This window comes from Carcharodon carcharias, chromosome 2 (assembly GCF_017639515.1).
Source record: "Carcharodon carcharias isolate sCarCar2 chromosome 2, sCarCar2.pri, whole genome shotgun sequence".
Lineage (NCBI taxonomy): Eukaryota > Metazoa > Chordata > Chondrichthyes > Lamniformes > Lamnidae > Carcharodon > Carcharodon carcharias.
In genome coordinates, this window is record NC_054468.1 from 128532046 (window position 1) to 128547670 (window position 15625).

The 15625-nt window shown below is 42.0% G+C and overlaps 1 protein-coding gene across 4 annotated transcripts in view; it reads right to left on the bottom strand.

Moving 5' to 3' along the window:
- mthfd1l (methylenetetrahydrofolate dehydrogenase (NADP+ dependent) 1 like) overlaps positions 1–15625 on the bottom strand; it is a 230782-nt gene that overhangs the window by 68255 nt on the left and 146902 nt on the right. For 3 of the 4 annotated variants that reach the window (XM_041182708.1, XM_041182707.1, XM_041182705.1), the window contains exons 22-24: positions 14040–14081; positions 9040–9140; positions 1260–1437 (exon numbers count right to left, since the gene is read on the bottom strand). In XM_041182708.1, coding sequence (XP_041038642.1) covers positions 1260–1437; positions 9040–9140; positions 14040–14081 — 321 coding nt within the window. Of the gene's footprint in view, positions 1–1259; positions 1438–5160; positions 5220–9039; positions 9141–14039; positions 14082–15625 lie in introns of all 4 variants that reach the window. The other variant, XM_041182706.1, reaches the window with a different exon arrangement.

Below are 15625 nucleotides of genomic sequence, written 5' to 3' on the forward strand. Positions count from 1 at the left end.
CCTCACTGCCCCTGTCAGCATTCGGTAGGGGCCGTTCCCACTGTGACACCCTGGTCTACTCCTCTATCACCCCAACTCCTTAACCTCATCCCATGGCAGCTTCCCATGCAACTGCAAATGTCAAACACCTACTCCTTTAACCCCTCCCCCCTAAAGGTCCAAGGCCTCAAACACTCCTTTCAGGTGAAGCAGTGCTTCACTTGCACCTCCTTCAATTTGGTCTATTGTATTCATTACTCCCAATGGGCTCTCCTCTACATTGGGGAAACTAAACAGACTGGACACAAGACAAAGGGAGTGCCAATGGTAGCGTGACCACTTTGTGGAACACCTTCGCTCAGTCCACAAGCATGACCTAGACCTTCTTGTCGCTTGCCATTGCAACTCGCCATCTTGCTCTCATCCCCACATGTCCGTCCTTGGCCTGCTGCAATGTTCCAGTGAAGTCCATGCAAACTGGAGGAACAGCACCTCATCTTCTGATTAGGTACTTTATAGCCTACTGGACTCAGCATTGAGTTCAACAACTTCATATCATGAACTCTCTCCTCCATCTTGACACCTTCTTTTAATCCAATTTTTCCCCCCCCAACCCACCACCCCTCACACAGGGCCATCTGTCACTTGCTCTTATGTTTTGCTTTCACACAGCGCTGACCCTTGTTCTGCTATTAACCCATTCTGCTATCTTACCTTTATGGGACTATCAGCACCTTCTTTAGTCTTTAACGCTACCATTAATGCTACCTTTGTCTTGTGTCCATGGCATCTTTGTCAAATCTTTCCTCAGCTTCCACCTATCCCAGACCTTCTATTTTGCTCCACCTGCTCCACCCCCTTTTAAACAATATAAAATCTATCACATTTCTACCTCTCTTCAGCTCTGAAGAAGTCATACAGACTCAAAATGTTAACTCTATTTCCAGCATTTTCTGTTTTTATTTCTAGATCAGTACTGCCAGGCCAGTTAGTATTATTAACTTAAGACACTTGCATCTTGGTTGAGAATTATGGATATAAACTTTTATACGTGTAAACGAGGCTCCATGATGCTCTCCCAAATGGTGACTGGAAGGCAAAAGTCTTGCACATCTTAACAGTTGTACAGCAAATTAATTTCATACAAATGACAACAGTTTGGACGTGATTTTCCCACTGCCTGTCACTTAACTACTTTGGCAATTAGTATTACTGCATCTTTTATGGAAACATTTCAATGCTTAGCTAATTAGAAAATGGAAAATGGAAAGAAGCCTCACCTTTAGGTCATAAAGGTATCTGAAGCTACTCTTCTCGTCTGAAGCCTGCCTGATAGCCTCAGCCAACTGTAGTGATCCTCTGCCTCCAATGGTCCAGTGATTGCACGGCACAGCATCGTAAGCTCCAGAGTGTTTTGCAATTTGACATGCAAGGTCAATCTCTGCTTCGGTGTCAGTTCTATGGAAAGAAAGACCTGTGGTTACAGAGTGCTTTCCACAATCTCAGCACATCCAAAGTGCTTTTGAGCCAAGTACTTTTGAAGTATGGACACTGGGTGGGATTTTCCAGCCCCACCCACCACTGGGATCGTTCAGTCCTGCCGGAAGTCAATGGGCTGGGCTGCCGAATCTCCCGCGACGGGCCTGCCACAACAGGGCTGGAAAATCTCGGTGACTGTTGTAATGTGGGAACCGTGACAGCCAATTTGTGCACAGCAAGGTCTCACAAACAGCAATGTGGTCATAACCAGATCATCTGTTTTAGTGAGGTTGGTTGAGGGATAAATATTGGCCAAGACACCCGAAGAACTCCTGTGCTCTTCTTCCATGGGATCTTCATCCACCTATGGCACCTCCATAGCCCTTCATTTCCTCCACTGTTTCAGAACTACGACCGCAATGTTTAGTAACACACCCAATACGCTAAATTCTTAAATTCTTCTTCAAGCTTCCCCATTATCAATATAATAAAATGTAAAGGTATCAGATCTGGGTTTGAGGTACAGCTTCTAAATGAAAGTCGGGATGAAATGTTTCAAAAATCATAAGGCTTCAGAGACTAGGCTTCTGTTCCCTTGATCATAGAAGAGATAGTCAAGATAATTAATGGAGTTTACAGGGTAGATAGAGAGAAACTTAGAGAAAAACTATTTGCTCTGATAGCGAGTCCAGAACAACTGGACATAACCTTAAAATCAGAGCTCGGCCCTAAAGCAGTGAGGTCAGGAAACACTTCTTCACACAAAGGGTAGTGAAAATTTAGAATGCTCTTACCCAAAAGGCCGCCGGGGGGGGGGGGGGTTTGCGGGGTGGGTGGGTGTGCGGGTGTGTGTGTTGGGGGAATCAATTGATAACTTCAGAATTTGACACAGATTAGATTTTTCTTAGGTAAAAATATTAAGGGACACATGGAGTTGAGGCAGGTAAATAGAGCTGAGATACAGATCAGCTTTGATCTAACTTAATGACCTGCTCATATTTATGTTGAACTTGTCTGCAACCTTGCTCAGCACTTAGTTCAACATAAGGATATTTAAGGTCAAGAAATGAACAGTTGATCATTGTTCATTTCCAATTGCCTAAATTTTCTAGGCACAGGGACCGCGGATTGCATACCTCTTATTTAAGCTTGGAGATGGGTAGGACAAGAGAAAAGAAGAGAGACAAGCTGGGGGTTTGAAGGTCACCTTCAACAGGTCATGGTTAGTGTTAGAAGATTAGAAACCAACTGTTCCAGACCGAACTGTCTGATACCTCAGTCCGTTACTCCAGGGCACTTTTGATCACAACCAGTCAACCGGACCCATTAATAAGGTCTGAACACTAGACTCACCAAAGGTACAGGATAACTCTAAACTGTTGTCATCTTGGGTAGGGTAGTCAAGGGGTTACCTGGTTCAGCGTATTCTGCATATTCTGCAACTTTGGCTGCTTACAAATACGTATGAATTAGGACCAGGAGTAGGTCAATCGGCCCCTTGAACCTGCTCTGCCATTCAATAAGATCGTAGCTGATCCGATTGTGGCTTCAACTCCACATTCCACCTAGCCCCGATAATCTTAGTGACTGCCTTGTTAGACTTAAAACTATTCATTGACCCTGCCTCCACCACTCTCTGGGGAAGAGTGTTCCAAAGATTCACAACCCTCATCTTAAATGGGAGATCCCTTATTTTTAAACTGTGTCCCCTGGTTCTAGTCTCTCCTACCAAGGGAAACATTCTTTCAGCATCTACCCTGTGAAGTTGCCTCAGCATCTAAGTTTCAATAAGATCACCTCTTAATCTTCTAAATTCCAATGGATACAGGCCCAGCCTGTGCAACCTTTCCTCATCAGATAACATCCCCATCCCAGGTATCAGTCGAGGGAACTTCTCTGAACTGCTTTGAACACATTTATACCCTTGCTTAAAAAAGAACAAAACTGTACACAGTACTCTAGAGGTCTCACCAAAGTCTTGTACAACTGTAGCAAAACATCCCTGCTTTTACATTCCATTCCCCTTGCAAAAAACGGCAACAGTCCATTTGCCTTCCTAATCACCTGCTGTAACTACATGCCAACTTTTCCTGATGTACCACGGCACCCAGGTCCCTCTGTACCCTAGAGTTCTGCAATCTCTCTCCATTTAACTAATATGTTGCTTTTCTATTCTTCCTGAAAAAGTGAACAAGTTCACATTTTCCGACATCTTTCTCCATCTGCCACATTTTTGCCCACTCGCTTAACCTATCTTATGTCCCCCTGCAGACTCCTTATATCTTCTTCAAAACTTACTTTCCTATTTATCTTTGAGTCATCAACAAATTTAACCACCGTATATTTGGTCCCTTCATCCAAGTCATTGATATAAATTGTAAATAGTTGAGGACCCAGCACTGATCCCCGTGACACTCCACTCGTCACTTCTTGCTAACCTGAAAAAGACCCATTTATCTCTACTCTCTGCTTCCTGTTAGCTAACCAATCCTCTATCCATGCTAATATGTTACTCCCTACACCATAAGCTCTTATTTTGCATAGTAACATTTGATGTGGCACCTAGTCAAATGCCTTCTGGGAATCTAAGTACAGCACATCCACAAGTTCCCCTTTATCCACATTGCTTGTTACTTCCTCAGGGGTCCAATAAATTAGTCAAACACGATTTCCCTTTCACAAAACCATGTTAATTCTGCTTGATTGCACTGGGATTTTCTAAGTACCCTGCCTCCTTAATAACCCCCCTAATAATAGATTTCAGCGATTTCCCTACGACAGATGTTAAGCTAACTGGCCTGTAGTTTCCTGTTTCTTTCCTTTCTTCAACAGAGGAATCACATTTGCTTTTTTTCAATCGATCAGACCTTGCCCGAATTTTGGAAAATTAAAACCAATGCATCTACTATCTCAGCAGCCACTTATTTTAAGAACCTGGGGGGGAAGTCCATCAGGACCTGGGGACCAGCAGCTTTTAGTTCTAACAATTTTCTCAGTTCCCTTTCCCTGGTGATTGTAACTGTTTTAAGTTCCCCCCTCTCTTTTACCTCCTGATTCACAACTATTTCTGGGGTGTTATTTGTATCCTCTACAGACAGACGCAAAACGTCTCTTCAGTTCATCCACCATTTCCTTATCTTCCATTATGAATTCAATCCTTAGGGGACCAATGCTCAACTTACTCTTTCCTTTTTAAATATCTGTAGAAACTCTTACTATCTGCTTTTATACTTCTAGCTAACTTTCTCTTGTACTCTAATTTCTCCCTCCTTATTAACCTTTTAGTCATTCTTTGTTATTCTTTATATTCTGTCCAATCCTCCAACCTACCACTCATCTTTGCGGAATTATTTATTTTTCTTTCAATTTGATACTATCTTTAACTTCTTAATTAGTCACAGATGGTGTGTCCTTCCCTTAGAGTCTCTCTCTCTCACTGGAATGCATCTTTTCTGAGCATTCTGAAATATCTCCTTAAATGTCTGCCACTTGATCTCTACTAACCTATCCCTTAATCTAATTTCCCAGTTCACTTTAGCCAAATCTGTCTTCACGCCCCCATATGTGCCCTTATTTAAATTTAAAACACTAGTCTTGGATTCAATCCTCTCTCCCTCAAACTGAATGTGAAATTCAATCATATTAAGGTCACTTCATGGCCATTCCAGTGATATTTTTATGCATGTTTAATAATGTTCAAACCTTGGCTTCAGCTGATCTGTGCCTCTGTTTCCTGGACCCAGGTAGATGGCATTAGGTTCCTATGGGGGAAAAGGCTGCTCCATATCAGTCAAATGGAAACTCTGTTGACTTTCCAGCAACTTGGTTTGGTGATTAAACATGGCAGTGGACTTCCACATGTCAGAGAAAAAAAAATCTCAGCCTGGCATTCAATTACAGTTGAATTCATCCAATATTTCAATATGTTTCTTCACAACCTAGTTGACAGGTTATTCCAGCCACTTAGTATACTTTAAATTATTCAGGCTGGTTTGAATCTTACTTTTCATGCAGCTAAGTTCTCTCTGTGGTCTGACTGATCTACATTACTTTGAAATAACAATCGAAGCTTATCTTACCCATAACCATTGAGTACTTTATCTACCTGAATGCAAACCTTCCTTTCTCTTCATGCTGTAAAGTTACACATTTCTAATCATTCCTCAAAGCTCATCCTTACCCTTCATGCTGGGATCAGCCTTGCTGCTCTTTTCTCCATCCTCTCCAAAGGATATATATCATTTTTTTTGTGGAATAGTGACAAGAACTGAACACAATGCCTCATGTAAGCAGCAATATTTAAGCAATAGCAAAACTCTTTTGCCCCATTGTAGCTATGTTTCCCAACGCTGTAGCTACCTTGTCAGATTAAAAAGGTCAAGCATTATATCATCATACTTCTGTCACACAATTTTTTGAACAATGAGCAATACTTTAAATCTGTCAATATTAAATTTCAGTTGTCATTAGTCTGCATGTTTTCATAACTCATTTATAAATCCTTAAGAGCTAGAATCTCAATCTCTATTGTTCTCTATTTAAGTGCTGTATGCAAATCTGACAAGTTTACAATTGGTTTTGATGTCTAGGTTATTTACGTTGATCAGAAACAACAGGAATCCAAGTATAGAGCCTTAGCACTCCACTCAACACCTTCCTCAGTCTGAGACGACACCTTCTAATTGCAATCTTTCCTATTTTTGAACCAACTTCTTAGTCTGGATTCACAAGCAGTGAGGATAGACTCATACCCAATAAATGCTGAATTAAGCACTCCTGCTGTGTTTCATACTTCAAGTTGTGGAATTATAAACTGTAAACACTGGAGCTGTGTGAGTGATTACAATGCATTGCATTCAGTGGAAACGTCGAAGTTGAAAGCTGCATTAATTGAAAATCAAGGTTCATGGGTCAGGACTCAAATACCAAGATCTTGAGTTGCCACCAATGCTCCAGAAAATCCTTCATAAATTGCTAACTAGAACTTTAAAATAGTTTAAAAATATTCACTCAAGCACTAAGAGGTTTTTCATCTTCAGTATTCTAGAAGTGGGTTGCTGATTTTATTCTAGTGCAGTAAGGCCCATTTTTAAAGGCTTTGGATAACTCCATTAGAATCCGCCCCTTTGAAATTCAAAGCCACTTCTTTCTAATTATCTGAAGATAAAGAACTTAAGCACTGAATTCCTATGTTGTTTACATGGCTCAATTCAAATTTGTGGATAATTCAAATTGCTACTGATGCAGAAAATAAAAATAACCAGGAATTATCAGGAGCAGCTATACTGTAGTGCAAAGACCCCATTTCTAATTCACTACAGGCCTGAACTTCTGCAGAGTGGCAATCAAGAATCAGGTTGCCACTCCAATCCTACTTTTTTAACCTTATAATTCTTTTGATCCTTTCTCACCCGAAATTCCGACTTAGCTGGGCGAGAACTGTGCAGGGTTGCGCATTCCTGAGGCCATCTGTCGAGGCTTGCAGAGTCAGACGCAAGGGGGGCACGCCCTTTTTCATGGCAGCCGGATGTACAATAGTTATCCAGAAGCTCGAAGTGGTTTTTAATTCTTCTAACATTTTCTGGGTAGCTATTGAGGTAAGACAGTTGGAACCATCTGATGTTTGTGATTTAAATCACAATTTTCAGATGGTTTCCAGTGCAGGGCAATCCTTGGAAAAACTCAGCAGGTCTGGCAGCATCGGCGGAGAAGAGTACAGTTGACGTTTCAAGTCTTCATGACCCACCAGTTCTGTTGAAGGGTTGTGAGGACTCGAAACATCAACTGAACACTTCTCTGCCAATGCTGCCAGACCTGCTGAGTTTTTCCAGGTTTTTGTTTCGGATTTCCAGCAACCACAGTTTTTTGTTTTTATATTATAGCAGGGCAATCCTTAACCGGAGATCTCCGGGGGGGTGGGGATGGGTTGGGTTTGGGGGGTGGGGGGGGGGGAGACGATGACGACGGTGGGGGAGATCCCCCACCGCACCCTTGGGGTACCCCCACTTATGCTGACCTGGAGCTTGGAAGTTACAGCCCATTAGTTCCAGCACACACCTATGGTAATTTTGCTAAAATTAATTGTTTTAGATCTATACAATTCTTTGCAAATTTCTTTTCTCACAGCTCATAGTCAGTAATAATTTGCATTACTATAGTGTCTTTAATGTAGTAAAGCATCCCAAGGTCCTACACAGAATTGTTATCTGACACGATGGCATACACCCAGGCATCACGACAGGTAACCAAAACTTGGCCAAAGAGGCAAATTTTAGGAAGCAACTTTACAGGAGGATATAGGGGCAGAGTCACGAATGGTGGGGTGAAGGGTTGCACAAGTGGCCAAAGTGTCAGAGGAACAAAGCTCATGGAGGGCTGTAGAAATAACATTTAATGTGTATTCTTCCTGCCAAAATGTGCTATTTCAAAAGGGGTGCAAGAAGAGAGAAATCTGGGGATTTTGCACAAATTTTTGATGGTGACAGGACAGTTTAACAAAGCAGTTGATCAAGCATATGGAATCATGGGCTTTATAAATAAAGGCATATAAATAAATAAATAAATAAATAAAGGCATAGAGTACAAAACTCAGGGTGTTATGCTAAACCTACATAAAACACTAGTTTGGCCCCCCATTGGAGGATTGAGTGCAATTCTGGGCACCACATTTTGGGAAGAACATAAAGATTTTGGAGAAGTTATAGGAGACATTTACTAGAAAGGTTCCAGACATTAGAATCACAGTTAGTTACGTGGATAGATTGAAGAAGCTGCGGTTATTCTCCTTAAGAGCAAAGAAGACTAAAAAGAGACTTGATAAAGGTTTTTAAAATCCTGAGGGGTTTGGATAGTGTAAATAAAGAGAAACTGTTTTAAATGGCTAAAGGCTTAATAATAGGAAGGCATAGATTTAAGATGATTGGCAAAGCACCAAAAGTGTAAGAAAAAAAACTTTTTTTTTGGCACAATGAGTGGTTAGGTTTTAGAATGCACTGCCTGAAAGGGTGGGGGATAGACTTAGCAGTAACCCTACAAAGGAAATTGGATAATTACTTGAAAGGTAAAAAATTGCAGGTTTATGAGGAAAGAGTAGGATTGAGGCTACTGGATTAATCTTTCAACAGCTGGCACAGACTCGATGGGCTGAATGACCTCCTTCTGCACTGTACTATTTTATAATTGGGAAGGATGAGGTGATGAAGGTATTTGATTAGGACGATGAAAATTTTAAGCTCGAGGTGATAACAGGAGTGAATATAGGTCTGTGAACAAAGGGCTGATCTGAAGGGGTTACTCAATGGGGCTGTTTGATCAAACAGTAAGATTCTGGTGATACAGCAACAACCCCCATAGCTGTAGTGCAGTTAATTGGTCCTCAGCTCTCTGCCTGTTTAGTTTGAGGAAACGACGAGTGATGAGAAGTTCCTTCATTCACAAACATTAACGCTGATTTGGACTGATTTGACACTGAAGACAGTTCTCAGGGAGATGGAGAACCTGTGGTTCAATATTCCATGAGTGGGACAAGGCCTCTTCAATGTCTAAAGTGCTTCCTCATCGAGTCCCCAATACAGCACTTACTTGAAAACATTCAAAGCAACCACAACCGGGATCCCAAAAAGGTGAGCGATCTTGATCTGTTTCTGCAGATTACAGCACCCATCAGCCACCAGCTTCAGGTTCTACAATAACAATTACATTAGCTTACACAGAGAAACTTAGGGTAATACAGAAATGCTGTAAATGTTCAGCAGGTCAGGATGCATTGTATTGATGCTCCACCTTTGGGACACAATTCACTGGGATGAACAGAATATTCAGAAACATGGGGCAGAATCTTCTAGTCGGGGAGCTGGGGCCCACTTGCTGACACGTAAAATGACGCAGGGTGACGTCGGGCGTGCATCCCGACGTCACACCATGCCATTTAGATTTTCAGTTCGGAGCGCGCACAACTCAATCGGCTGCGTGCCTGCCGAACTGTCAAAGGCCTATTAAGGCCATTAAAAAGTAATTAACATGATTAATGGACCTGCCCATCCAACCTCAAGGTTGGCGGGTAGGCTGGGAGCCCAGGTGGGCTTCTGAAAATACACGAAACCTCATCCACAGGCAGGATGAGGTTTCGTGGGGGCATTAAAATTTTCATAAACTGCTTAAATAAAAGGAATTGACACGTCCCAGCTCATGTGACTCTGGCAGATAAGTGGACATGTCAGTAATTTTTCCCTCCCTTCCTTATTGAAATTTTCAAACCTGAGCCGATCTCCCTGAGGCAGCACTTTGCCTCAGTGAGATCCGTGCACACTTTCGTGCTTATGCATGAAAAAGCACACTCGTGGCTCTGGGAATCCCCCCCCCCCCCCCCCCCCCCCCCCCACCCACGTCCCCCCCACAGCGCTTCCTGGCCCGCCCATGTAAAATGGCGACACCGATCAGGAACCTACTAGCCCGCTCCCGCACATTCCTCCTTGGGGGGGCGGGGGGATTTCGCCCATGGTAAATATCACTACCAGGTTGATTGCAATGCACCCTATGACTTGCAGTGCCCAGGCTTCCAAATGGCAAAGTTCCACAGGAAAGACTTATTAGTTAAGCTAATAATTACAGGGAGAAGTTAGAGGCAGGCAAGAAATTGGCCGAATAGTAGAAACCAACAGGATGGAGGCATTAAGAAAAAAAGTAGTGAGCAGGTTGCCCCAAGGATTAGTGTTGGACTCACTACTATTTCTAATTATCAATGACCAGTTTTCAGATATTGCATCTTGTAAGGATCAGAAATCCAATGCAAATTGGTGGCTTTTGCAGGTAAAACTAAACTAAGGGGGGGGCAATGGAATCAGAGAGGCAACTCAGAAATTACTGAATAAGTTGGACAAAATATGCAAGTGTGTAGAACAATAACAGATGAAACATAATACAAGGTAGTGAGAAGTACTGCACATAGGAAGGAAAAATGGGCGACACAATTCACAAGTAGTGTTAAAGTAGCTAGGGGTGAAGCTGAAAGAGACCTGGGGTCAGGTTTTCATAGGGCCGCTGAGTCGGGGCCCAGTGCGGGAGGATTTAAAAATCGCAGCCTTGGAAGTCATCGCAGAGCCCTGAAGCCTCCAAGACAGAATTGAATTAAACATAGAAACAGAAAATAGGAGGAGTAGGTCATTTGGCCCTTCAAGACTGCTGCACAATTCAATATTATCATGGCTGATCCTCTATCTCAATGCCATTATCCCGCTCTCTCTCCCCATACCTTTGATGCCTTTAAGAGGCTAGAAATCTATCTATTGCCTTCTTAATTATATTCAGTGACTTGGCCTCCATAGCCTTCTGTGGTAGAGAATTTCACAGGTTCACCACCCTTTGAGTGAAGAAGTTTTTCCTCATCTGAGTCCTAAATGGCCTACCCCATATCCTGAGACTGTGACCCCTTGCTCCAGAGCCCCCAGCCCGAGGAAACATCATCCCTGCATCCAGTCTGTCCAGCTGTCAGAATTTTATACATTTCAATGAGGAGCCCTCTGATTCTTCTAAACTCCAATGAGCACAAGCCTAGTTGACCCAATCTCTCCTCATACGACAATCCTGCCATTCCAGGAATCAGTCTGGTGAACCTCTGTTGCACTCCCTCAATGGCAAGTATATCCCTTCTTAGGTAAGGAGACCAAAACTGCACACAATACTCCAGGTGTGGTCTCAACAAGGCCCTAAGACATCCTTGCTCTTGTACGCAAGTCCTCTCACAATGAAGGCCAAAATGCCATTTGCCTTCTTAACTGCTTGCTGCACCTACATTCTTGCTTTCAGTGATTGGTGTACAAGGACAGCCAGGTCCCTTTGTACATCAATGTTTCCCAATCTATCATCATTTAAATAACATTCTGCCATTCTGCTTTTCCTATAGAATTTTCAAAGGAATGTCTGGGGGGAGGGGTGGGGAAGAGGGAATCTGTTCACTGCCAATTAATGGCCCCTTAATGAGATTAAGGGACCTGTGCGTGCACAACTGCAATTTTCAATTTTTAATCCAGTGAGCCCGAACTATTGGTGCACTTAGTGCTGCACAGATATTTAGGTTTGCTGCAGGGCCATGTAAAACTTGCTCAACAATTATTTAAAACTCATCTTTCCTGGATCTCCTTGCACCAGTTCTAGCACTCTGCCCAGATCCCTCTACTGCTGCGTTCTGCAGTCTTCCTCCATTTAAATAATCTGCTTCTCTATTCTTCTCACAAAAATGAAAACATCACATTTTCCCACATTATACTCCATCTGCTAATTTTTTGTCCACTCACTTAAACTACCTATATCCCTTTGTAGGCTCCGTGTTCTTCTCACAACTTGCTTTCCTCTCTAATAGGGGCATAGAGTACAAGAACAAGAAGGTTATGTTGAATTTGTAGAAGCACTAGTTTGGCCTCAGCTAGAGTATTGCGTCCAGTTCTGGGCACCATACTTTAGGAAGGATGTAAAGGCAATAGAGAGAGTGCAGAAAAAATTCACGAGAACGGTTCCAGGGATGAGGAACTTCTATTATGAAGATAGATCGGAGAAGTTAGGGCTGTTTACCTTGAGAAAAGAAGGTTAAGAGGAGATTTGATAGAGGCATCCAAAATCATGAGGGATCTGGACAGAATAGATAGGGAGAAACTGAAACCCGCTCATGAAAGGATCAAAAGCATGAGGCCACAGATTTAAAGCAATTAGTGAAAGAGGCAAAAATGAAATGAGAAGAAACCTATTTATGCAGTGGGTTTGGAATGCACTGCCTGAGAGCATGGTGGAGACAAGTCAAATTGAAGCATTCAAAAGGGAATTAGACTGTTATCTGAAAAAGAAGAACGAGCAGCATTACAGGGAGAATGGTACCAGGTGAGTTACTCATTCTGAGAGCCGGTACAGACCGATGGGTCAAAAGGCCACCTGTGCCATAACAGTACTATAATTCTGTAATCTAGCTTGCATGGCCCCTTTTATCATTGTGTACACATATCGCTGGCTCTGCACTACTTAATTTAAGGAAGGTCAATTTCAATGGGGTGAGAGGACTGGAGAATTGCAGATGTTGCATCCTTGATTGAAAAAGGGTGTAATGATAAAGCCAGCAATTACAAGCCAATCAGTTTAACCCCAGTGGTGGGAAAGCTTTTAGAAATGATAATCTGGAACAAAATTAAGTCACTTAGACAAATGTGAATTAAGGAAAGCCAGCATGGATTTGTTAAAGGCAAGTTGCATTTAACTAATGTGATCGAGTTTTTTAATGGTTTAACAGGGAGGACTGATGAGGGTAATGTGGTTAATGTGGTGGTACATGGGCTTCCAAAAGGCATTTGATAAAGTGCTACATAATAGGCTTGCCAGCAAAGTTGAGGCTCATTGAATAAAGGAGACAATGGCAGCTGTGATATGATATTGGCTGAGTGAAAGGAAACAGCAATGATGAAAGATTATTTTTCGGACTGGAGGAAGGCACATAGTGGGGTTCTCCAGGGGTCAATATTAGGACAGCTGCTTTTCTTGATCCATATTAATGACCTAGACTTGGATGCACATGGTACAATTTCAATATTTGTTTGAAGTTTGAGAACTGCGAGGATGACAGTGATAGACTTCGAGGGGACACAGTCATGCTGGTGGAACAGACAGACAAGTGGCAGATGAAATTTAATGCAGAGAAGTGTGAAGTGATGTATTTTGGTAGGAAGAATGAGGAGAGGCAATATAAAATAAAGAATGCAGAAAGAGAAACCTGGAGATACATGTGCACAAATCGTTGAAGGTGGCTAGACAAGTTGAGAGAGAGGTTAAAAAGGCATATGGGATCCAGAATCAACAGCGACATAAGGATAAACCTTTTCTTACTCTGGTTAGGATCTGGAATGTACTGCCTAAGTGTGGTTGAGGCAGATTCAATCGCGGCTTTCAAAAGGATAAGCATCTGAAGAGGAAAGATTTGCAGAGCTACAGAGAAGGGGCAGATGAGTGGGGCTAGCTGCATAGCTCTTCCAGTGAGCCTGTATGGACATGACAGACCGAATGGCTGCCTTCTGTTTTGTAATCATTTAATCATTCTATTGAGACACAACACAGAAATTCAAGTGTTGGTGGCAGTACAGAGAAGAGGCATGAGCTGATTCCCACTGTTAGAGTTCTGAGCAAAGACTGGACAGATTTGGACTTTTCACCCTCGATAGGAGGCACCCAAAAGGTTATCTTATAAAGGTAGGGAGAGTAAATAACTTAGAAAAGGTGAACCAAAACACTAAAGCAAAAGTACGCAGTTCCAAATTGCAAGATCTCCCACCCATCACATCTCCTCTCCCCAGCAGTAATATGCAACACTATGACCCTATTAAGGTAATTGAAGGCACATGCATTTCTATTGAATTCTCAAGATCTACTTCTGACCCTGGATTCTAGCAGGGTTCTATCTACTTATGAGAGTTTGTTCAAGCTTGGATTTCAACGCGCTAAAGACAGCATCACATGTTGAGTGTACGAAACAGAGAATCATCAAGAACGAGGATTACATAATGGCAGGAAACCTGAACGCTTTTCTGGTCTTTCTGGAGTGTACCTACCTCCTCAGTGTACTCTTTTGATAGGGGCTTGCCTGCAGTGACCTAAAAGGGAACAAATTAGTCACAATCGTTAGTTTAGATACAGGTCAACAGATACAAGAACAAAAATGCATGTGAGAGTTTACATTTTACCGAAGTCAATTTTGGGTGGTGTACAAACAAAACAAAAACACTTTGCAGCAAAGATAAGCAAGATAGATGGCTTGCATTTAGTTAACACCTTTCACAATCTCACAACATTTCAAAGCACTTCACAGCCAATCAAGTGCTTTTAAATACTTGTTAAATATTGACTAGCACACCAGGGAGAATTCCCTTGCTCTTCCTCAAACAGTGCCATGAGATCTGATACATCTGAGGGTTCAGTTTAACATCTCAAGCGAAAGTTGTCACCTCTGACTGTATAGCACTGTCATGAAGCTATTAATGTATATATTATTGGAAAATACTTTGCTTTTAAAATAGAGGTTTAGTCTGCGGGTGTGTCTTAACTGGATTAAAATTAGCTAGTCTGGGGGCTTTGATATGTATTAGTTTGAGATGTAAACAGAGAGGTAGAGTGTATTTGCATTTTTTGAATACAGCGTTCAACATATCCAAGCAATATGTTTATAGTACAAATAAAATTGGTACAATGAAAGAGGTTTTATTGTTAGAGAGGTTTAGTTCAGAGGTTGTTGATACAATGAGAATTAACATTCAATGGGGCTGGTAGGTATAACTTCAGTAGTTTTCAGAGGCAACATAAGATCAAAAGGCAGCTGCAAGCCTCCAACTGGCTCCACAGGAATCAAAATAACAAGAACCTCATTTTAAATTTGTAAGGTGAAAATGTTTTGCCTGGTGTTTGATCAAGGCTGTTGCTGTTGCCTTAATGGAGATAAGTTTGGAAATTTGTTAAAAGCTATGATAGTAGTAATTTGTAGCCATGTGTATACATATATATTTTTTAACCTGTGTAAATTAATAATTCCCCTAACTTAGTCTACTGCATTCGTTGCTCCCAATGTGGTCTCCTCTACATTGGAGAGACCAAACGTAAACTGGGCAACTGCTTTGCAGAACACCTGTGGTCTGTCCGCAAGAATGACCCAAACCTCTCTGTCGCTTGCCATTTTAACACTCCACCCTGCTCTCTTGCCCACATGTCTGTCCTTGGCTTGCTGCATTGTTCCAGTGAAGCCCAACGCAAACTGGAGGAACAACACCTCATCTTCCGACTAGGCACTTTACAGCCTTCCAGACTGAATACTGAATTCAACAACTTTAGGTCGTGAGCTCCCTCCCCCATCCCCACCCCCTTTCTGTTCCCCCTTCCTTTTTTTTCCAATAAATTATATAGATTTTTCTTTTCCCACCTATTTCCATTATTTTTAAATATTTTAAAATCTTTTATGCTCTCCCCACACCCACTAGAGCTATACCTTGAGTGCTCTACCATCCATTCTTAATTAGCACATTCGTTTAGATAATATCACCAACTTTAACACCTATGTGTTCTTTTGTTCTATTGTTGTTGACATCTTTTGATGATCTGCTTCTATCACTGCTTGTTTGTCCCTACAACCACACCCCCCCTCCACTTC